This window comes from Mytilus trossulus, chromosome 2, assembly GCF_036588685.1.
Source record: "Mytilus trossulus isolate FHL-02 chromosome 2, PNRI_Mtr1.1.1.hap1, whole genome shotgun sequence".
NCBI lineage: Eukaryota > Metazoa > Mollusca > Bivalvia > Mytilida > Mytilidae > Mytilus > Mytilus trossulus.
The window spans coordinates 43,633,629-43,642,502 of record NC_086374.1 but is presented as its reverse complement, the minus strand read 5'-3'; the positions used below and the strand labels follow the sequence as shown (position 1 = coordinate 43,642,502).

At 31.5% G+C, this 8,874-nt stretch overlaps 1 protein-coding gene across 1 annotated transcript; it reads right to left on the bottom strand.

The window, feature by feature from the left end:
- Positions 1 to 2,241: 2,241 nt before the first annotated feature.
- LOC134705152 (uncharacterized) lies at positions 2,242 to 7,265 on the bottom strand. Its single transcript, XM_063563903.1, has 6 exons — positions 7,090 to 7,265; positions 5,630 to 5,786; positions 5,353 to 5,438; positions 3,729 to 3,806; positions 2,911 to 2,925; positions 2,242 to 2,532 (listed from the first exon to the last, which is right to left on the bottom strand). Exons 1-6 carry the CDS (start codon positions 7,145 to 7,147, stop codon positions 2,321 to 2,323), a joined length of 606 nt encoding a protein of 201 aa, XP_063419973.1. The 5' UTR covers positions 7,148 to 7,265; the 3' UTR covers positions 2,242 to 2,320.
- Between the last annotated feature and the right edge of the window lie 1,609 nt (positions 7,266 to 8,874).

Genomic DNA, 8,874 nt, shown 5'->3' with positions numbered 1-8,874 from the left:
AAGGGGGAATAATATCAGGTGCTCTGGAAGGGTTAGCTGATCCTGATTCATATGTGGCACCCTTCAAGTTGCTCATGTTAGTACATGTTAGATATAGAAATGTTAAAAATACATAGAAATGAAAAGTTCACAATTGGGAAGCTGACATCATTTTGTGTCGTGAAGTTTTGTTTTCAACCGACATTTATTGTCAGTTTCTAGATGGAAGCAAGATATGAGACAGACTTTACTGTATTGATTGTATTCTTAATCTCAGGCTCGATGATATAAATGGGTACATAGACACCACATTTGAATTATTTAGTAAGAATATCATCTTTATAGGGAAAATTTCAGTTAAAGGATACTGCTAACTTCGATTCCTTCATTCCAATGAACTTCCTGTATGCAGTCAACTTCTTATGAATAAAGATACAAGTCGGCAAGACGAGAGGCACAGTTGGTTCCCATGAGAATGCAAATTTATGGAGAAAAAGTTTTTGAAAAGTAACAAATATGTTGTCAATCAAAAAATCAAGCATTCTGATATTGTTAGTTTCAAATGATATTCTGATATTGTCAGAAATGTCATACATGTTCACGCATTAAAGTAAACTAATTAAATTTACCTTATACATTAAACTACAAACTTAATACAGAGCTTAAAACTCATGTCAGGCATACAATTTTGTAAAATTATGCGTTTAGTGACATCTGTTTTTCATCAATAATTTCGTATGAACGTCGTTTTATATATATTTCACTTTGAAATTCAATCCAATCTTATAACCTTAATCGTCTCTTGGAAGGTCGTAGGTTCAGTCTAAGTTTGTGCTAAAAATAGGTTAACCTTCTCACATGTTCATGTCCCTTCCCAAGAAAAGATTTTTGTTAGTTGACCTAGTTTTGTCATTTTGAAAATACATTATTGACTGGAGATATGTCATTATCTCCAGTACATCGGAACATTATTATACTGACATTTTGCATCGCCACCAACTTTTCTTGATACTTTTTGTTGACGACCAAACGGCTTTTAAATATTTTGCCACTTTTCGGCGCTATTTCATTGAAATCCACATTAAAACTCTGTTAAAAAAATTAAAAAAAAATCATGGCAAAAACGGAAAATTACAAAAGGCAAAAATAATACAGAAAACACAACACAGAAAATTAAACACTGCTCAACACAAGCCCTGGGAAAAGGGGGGGGGGGTAAGCAACTATTAGAGATCCGAAAGACATAAGCCATCTTAAGAAGTTATTGCTAGATATTATTATAAGAAAAAAACTTATTGTTCGGGTGTTTATCGGAAACTCACAAACTGAATAAAAAGAGTTTATGTGTTAAGTTTTTGGGTGCATCAGAATAATTGTCATTAAACAATAAATCCATCAGAAACTGCTTAAATCATCAACCAAAACTTACCTTTTTTTTAACCTAACCTTCCGTGGAATCCAATGATTCCCATAACGCTCAACCCACTCGTAATGGTGTCCTTAAAATTTACGATTTCAGCATCACCATTTGGAACTATTTTTTTTAGGCTTCCTTGTGAGCATTAATCCTCTACCAAGGACATTATGATAGGAAAACAAGCCCAGCAAAATCGTATCAACTAGCTATAGAAAATATCTATACTATGTATGCAGGCTCTGGAATAGTGTTTCATATAAAAGGAAAGGTCACAGTTGGAAAGCTGAAATCATCTTTCTTGTCGTAAAGTTTTGTTTTGAACCGACCCTCATTGTCAATTTATCTATATAAATAAAGATGTGAAGACGATTAAACTGTATATGTTGTATCCTTTATCTCTTGTTTGATGTGATAGATGCGTTTAACATGATATGTTTATGTATGAAATAAGTCATATAATAAAGAAACTAGAGGGGCACAGTTGGTTCCCATGTGAATGCCGGTTGTTTATTGAAAATTAACTTATACTAGATGATTCAAACGTTTAAACTTTTATCTACTGCAATATTTGGATTGTTTAAAGCACAGGTTCGATTGTTCATTAACATTTTTGGTCTTTTTAGGCATAATTCCAAATTTAAACAGAATAAAGCCTATGCATAGTTAGGGTGAAATCAATTCCAAATAGGAAAGTATCATTACACCGGTAGCCTCGGCGTCAATTGACATAAAAGAGGTCATTCAGTTATCGGCTTTAACTGTAACGTTATAACACAAACGTGGGTAATTTAAATGGAAATTGCCCGAAACCATAAGTCTTCTATATGATAAGGATAACTAAAAAATAATTGCTGATATTTATTTTCAATAATGTGCTTTTTCTATTGAAACATGGTAGTGGTTCAGCATATTTTTCCTTTAACGTCAGCCTCTGTAAGAACTTCTAGAATATGAACCATAGGTTGATTTCTTCTTCTCTCCGGCATATTTCCTTTGATATGCCCACTTTTTTATCTCCTCTTTTTTGCAAGTGCTGCAGACTATGTCATCATTTGGTTGGTTCTTTTCACATCCATTACATTGCATGTCTGAACGACCTTGTACAGGACAATTCTTTGGTACATCGCATCCTAGATCTAACAAAAAATATATAGCAAAAGTTATATTTTAATTATTGCTACACTTCGTCGGTTTTTTTCAATAAGATTTTTTTTTTTTTTTTTTTACAAAATGTCAAATAATAGAAGGACACGATGTATCCTTTTAAGATTGTTTGGTCACAATTATCGACGCAATGTCTATGGTTTATTTTTTGTTTTTTTTATATCATAAAACGATGTCATTTATTGACTTATTATTGATTTTCAGTTAATATAAAAAAAAAATCACAATATACAGATCATTTTTAAGACGTGTACATTGTTAAAAAAAATCTTTATCAATACTTAGATTACTTCTTGAATTTTAAAGTAATTATTCTTAAACAAAACTTAAGTGTACGGCGCCATACTCACGAGTATTCTCTTTTGCTGAAATAAGAAATAAAATAGGAGTGTCGATTCTCTGTTCAAAATAAAATCTATGATTAGTTTAATAGGAAGAGAAAACATGATGTTCACTATTATGCATAATTGCTCTACAATAAAAACAACGTGTTGAACAAGATATTGTTATAAATGTGTATAAAGATTTTGAGTAAGCTATAAACAAACAAGGAGCTGTGATATAATTGCCAATGAGACCACTTTCGACCACAGTCTAAATGACGTGGATGTAAGCATTTTTAGGTCATCATAATTGTTTTACATTGTCATTTCGGGGCCTTTCATAGCTGACTATACAGTATGGGCTTTGCTCCATGTTGAAGGACGTTCGGTGACCTATATTTGTTTATTTCTGTGTCATATTGGTCTCTTGTGGACGGTTTTATCATTGGCAATCATACCATATCTTGTTTATAGGTTACTTTTGTTTTTTCTTGATAAATATTGATGGCAATATCTCTTAACATTACAGTTATATTTGCATTTGGTGTTAACATTATTATATCGAAATGTATCGATATAGTTTTAAAGTAGAGAGCAGGTGGTAGTTAGCATGATCCTAGTCGGGTTTAAATGAAAACTTGTAAATTACAAGTTATCGATTATAATCGTGTCGAGGTAGTTGGTACACATAGACTGATTAAAGTAGAAAAAAATCATGTTATGTTAATTGCTGTGTTCGTGCCATGTTTGTCTGCAGTCTTACCTGTAAAATATTCGACTCCAGACTAGAGACCTTACAATGCGATCCAATATTTGTTTTACTAAAACATGTAAAGTGTACTTACCGACCCATACTTGTGGCTTGCTGGTAAGATTTCCAGGAGTACAAATGTCGCACAAATTTGGAGGAAAATTCTGTTGGACTGTGATACAAAAAAAATCACCATAAAATTTAATTTGGTAATTATTTGGAATACGAAATATCTAATATAATTCTTAAAAATATTGCTTTTCGTTTCATCCCGTTTTCATTTGGAATATATTGGTATGCTTTACTACTTTACTACTAACATAAGTTAACCGATTTTCAAAATTCATAAATCGACAAGGAAGACAAATAAAGCTAACACACTGAGGGATTCACATGAGTTCAAATAGAATCGAAATCGGAAACGTCGACAGGATAAACGTCTCCTGCTGTGCATGTATGATCCGCCGTGAAGGTTATCACTCAGTCAAACTTTCACATAAGGTAATAGGACACAGTCAGTAGTTTTACAGATCATACGACTGTTCTGGTATCTAAAGATAACACTTAACAATAAACACATATCGCTTTTGAGGGGAGACATAGAAACATTGTATTGGTAAACCGATTTGTAATCATGACCGTAAACTTATGTAGCGTCAATTTCAATTGTATAACCTTATGACTCAGTTGGAGTAGATTTTTTGTTCGGATCACATGCCCGTTGATGAAGTTCGAAAAGTGAAAATGCACGACAGTAATTAATAACTGAGATAACTAAGGTCGTGGTTGAAGATTTTGCATTATATCTTTAGAATCTTAAGACTCCAAATCTGATTGACACCTCTGGTTGAATATAAGTCATCAGAATATCTCTGATGTTCATTTGTTACTGTAGAAAGGACTGCTAATACTTTAAAAAAAATTAGTTAATCTAACATCTTGAAAACCGTTTATATATCGTTCTTTATAATGATTTGGTGATCATTATGTATCCAGTAAAACACAGAAGATTTGAATGGTTCTTTTTATGTTAATATGAAAGGAGAAGAAAGGCTGATTGACACATTCCTGATGTATTTTCTCTTCAAAATCATTTTAATGCAAAATTTTAATTTGTGAACATTATATATCCAGTAAAACACAGAAGATTTGAATGGTTCTTTTTATGCTAACAATATGTAAACACAGACTAAACAAAATAATTGATTTACTTAAAAATACAAACCGAGAAAGAATCATTTAGTGTAATATTTATTCCTTTATAAACAAACGTGAAAAACAAGATATAACCAAGGGTTACAGGAAAGAAATTCAAAGTATAATGTACAATATTGATCAGAAAAATGAAACTGATATTTTTATAAAACAGATACATTGTACCAGCAATTGATCACCAAACAATGCATCTATTACTGTGGATTCATTTATTTTCGTGGGTATCAATTTTCGTGGATTAAGGAAAACTTGTATTTTCGTGGATATTTGATTTCGTGGTTTTGTCAATCTGTGCACACAAAGCCATAGAAAATATCTATTTCGTCGAATATTTGAATTCGTGGTTCACTTGTACCCTTTAAAACCCACGAAAATTGTTATTCAACGAAATATAATGAATCCACAGAATAACATATTTCCCCTTCTATCATTGAAATATTTTCCTGTCTACATCCTTCCTGTATTTCTCTTTTCTTTACTACATTTTAGATAATTTAACTTACTTAATTTTGTTTCTATCACCACAAAGCTGTCCTTACACACGTCGTTAATTTTTATACATCTGTAAATGTCTTTATCGACACCTCGTCTGAATAAAAAAAACCATGATGTATCATCAAAAACAATAACTGTGTATGTACTCTGCAAATTGTTCTCTGAATGAAATTTATTCTTGTTTATTTTGTTTTGAAAGTATCATACAAGTCAGTTTTTATTTTGATAAAATAGAAATGAGATTTTTACAAAGAGGAACGAGACTGGAAAAAGCATTTCACTTACCTGTTAACAATGAACGGTCCTTCTCTAATCAAGCATTCTATAACAGTGTCTTGTATTTGTAATTGGTATGCATTTGGAACAAAAAGGTCTAAGTCGGCTGCTTCATTGTAGAATGTACGCTCTTGCCAATTACATGGGAAAGAGCACATACAGTTCACTTAAAAAAAAATGTGTCAACTAAAATAGTGTCTTGGTGATGTGTGTATCAGTACCAATTGAAAACTGTCAGTTTGTTACATTACATTCTATAACATCTACGCTAGAAACCAAACACTTTCTTTGAATTCTTTCAAAATGTTAAATCTTTAAAAACAATTACCAGGTTCAAATATAGATTTTTTCCTAAATTTGTGGTATCTAAAGTTCGACAAATAAATATTGTTTCAAATGAATTTTTTGTGAAATTATTTAAGTACGCTTAAAGATTTATCTTAAAGATTAATTTTCAAGGCACTTTTCATTGTTTAATAAAAAAGTATAACAAAAATACTGAACTCAATGGTAAACTCTAAAAGGAGAAATCGACGGAAATGAGTGAAAAAACAACTGTCATATCTCTAACTTGGTACAGGCAGTCAAAATACCTAAAAACCTGAATAAAGTTCGTTGTTTTCTTTTCCACCAAGTCTGACCGCTCCAAATGTGTTTTTTTTTTATACTTATCTCTCGCTTTTATTTAACTACAATGAGCTTTTATTTTTGATAATTTTACCAGAACAAAATACTACATAAGTGGTATACATAGCCACAATCTGAATTCCAATTAGTATTGCTGTTACCAAAAGATTGTAATAAACAAAGCTACAAAGTATATCTTAGGTATACAATTTTTAAACACTTCCATGTGTAAGGTAACGATTTGAACAGCTTTTTTACATTTGAATTAACTTACTGCCATAAAGCTAATCATCTTCAAATGAATCTCTTAATTATAAGTCAATAATTCTCAGCTCATTAAATTTTACAAACGAACGCAGTCCAATGTAGCGTCTGAACATAACTCCAAGAAATGGAGGGTTATGATTCTTACCTTAAATAATAGAGATTACTTATAAAAAATATAAAAGAAAATTTGACGATATTAATAAATATTTACTCCAACTTATCTGAAGTAAAGCGCTTGAACAAAAAAATCATAACTAATTCCGTAATTAATGATGATATCTTGTTTGGCTGATGATGAGCACAAAGACGCAATTAAATTTAATTATACACACAACAGTAATTATGATAAAAATACAAAAGAGAAGAATCTCATACAATTACCACCACCCTCACATATAATGTTGGCGATGTATTTACTCATATTAAAACGATGAGAAATACTCTTAATCAGTTGCACAAACCCTGCTAGGTTTCTGGTGGCATCACCTGCTAAAGCTTTTCATCTATTCATTACTTTCAAGCATGGAAAATATTTTGTCGTCTACAAATAAAATAATTTCTATAAAAGGTATTACCTTGTTTATAACAGACAAGAACAGCAAATAACAAGGCAATGGTTGCCCTCAGAAGCATGCTGTAGCTTAAATCTTCACTATCCAATATCACAACGTTTTTTTGTTTAGCAACTTTCTTGTAGACTCGTACTACACAATTTTCAAGTTTCTTCTTTTTATACTTGAGAGAGAAACCAATGAATGTTATATGGTCTCTCTATACTCTGACGAGTGTCTTATTCTGATTGGGTGAAAATCTCTTTCAAAAAGAACACAGTTTTAAAATCAATGAGATTATTTTTACGCATGCATAAAAATACATATATATATATATATATAAATCAGTATATGTGAAAAACAATTACAACAAACATGTAAAAATACAAGTTAAAATCTGTATAGATTAGCAGATGTTTCTCCATATTTTGTATATTTTGTATTAAAAACAGTCACCGTTTCCATTCTCATTTTTTTTTTTATAATTTTATACTAAACATAAATAGATTTTAAAATATGGACCAAAATAATCACGAATTTAAATCATGAATGTTAAACCACACGTCAGAACCGAATAGATATTAAGAGTAAAAAAATAAAAAAATAAATAAAAAATTTATTAATCATTACTTGACGCTTTTCACTTTAAATAGGTCAAGAATCAAAAATTAAAAAAACAAATTAAGATATTATGAAAAAAGTTACTAAACATTATATGAACGAGTCTGGTAAAGCAGGGGGAAACGTCGATATTCAAAACCACATCGATTGATCAGCGGTAATCTTTGCCATTGAGATTGTGACACGGAGATGATGACTGTTTCCCTTTTTTGACCATTTTACTTATTATATCTGTTTTGTTAACGCATCGTTAAAAATATTACAGAACTTGATGCGACCAGTCATACAAGTGAGAGATTTAGCGCTATAAAACAAGGTTTAATTCACGTTTTTGTACATTTCAATGAGTGATCTGTTGTCCTGTATTTCTAATTGCTCGTACGAATTAACATATACTAAAATAATTAAAGAGATTTAGAGTTTATCGCAATGAGATAGAAACCTTTAAGTAAAATAACTAGAGGCTCTCAAGAGCCTGTATCGCTCACCTGAATCTACCTGGGTTTTTGAATTCACATAAAAAAAGATAAAATTGGGCTACAAAGTAAAAACACTTGCCCAGAATCTCATTAGGAAAGGAACATTTATGCTATGTTTGGTTTCATTCAATTCAGTTGTTCTCAAAAAGAAGAAATTTGTATGTATTTTCCTAAAGGTCCTATGTTAAAATAAGTCCCCACACTTGCGACCATCTTGGAAGTTGGATTGGCGACAAAGTAACAACACTTGGTCAGCATCTTATTAGGAACATTCATGCTATGTTTGGTTTCATTCCATTCAGTGGTTCTCTAAAAGAAGACATTTGAATGTATTTCCATAAGGGCCCTATGTAAAACTAAGTCCCCTGCTGGTGGCCATCTTGGATGATGGATGGGCTACAAAGTACCAACACTTGCTCAGCACCTAATAAGGCACATTCATACTAAGTTTTGTTTCATTCCATTCAGTGGTTCTTTAAAAGAAGTCATTTGTATGCATTTTCTATAGGATCCAATGTTAAACTAAGTCCCCCGCTGGCGGCCATTTTGGATGATGGATCGGCTACAAAGTAACAACACTTAGTCAGCACCCCATAAGGAACATTCATGCCATGTTTGGTATCATTCCATTCAGTAGTTTTCTAGAAGAAGTCATTTGTATGCATTTCCCAAAGGGTCCTATGTTAAACTAAGTCCAAAGCTGGCGGCC

What these genes read in the sequence shown, in the direction of transcription:
- LOC134705152 (XM_063563903.1), bottom strand. Translation starts at nt 7,147, where the DNA reads ATGCTTCTGAGGGCAACCATTGCCTTGTTATTTGCTGTTCTTGTCTGT. An exon ending in GGACCGTTCATTGTTAACAG is followed by an intron (nt 5,439 to 5,629) that starts GTAAGTGAAATG and finishes TTTTTTATTCAG; the next exon opens with ACGAGGTGTCGATAAAGACA. An exon ending in GGTGATAGAAACAAAATTAA is followed by an intron (nt 3,807 to 5,352) that starts GTAAGTTAAATT and finishes TTTGTATCACAG; the next exon opens with TCCAACAGAATTTTCCTCCA.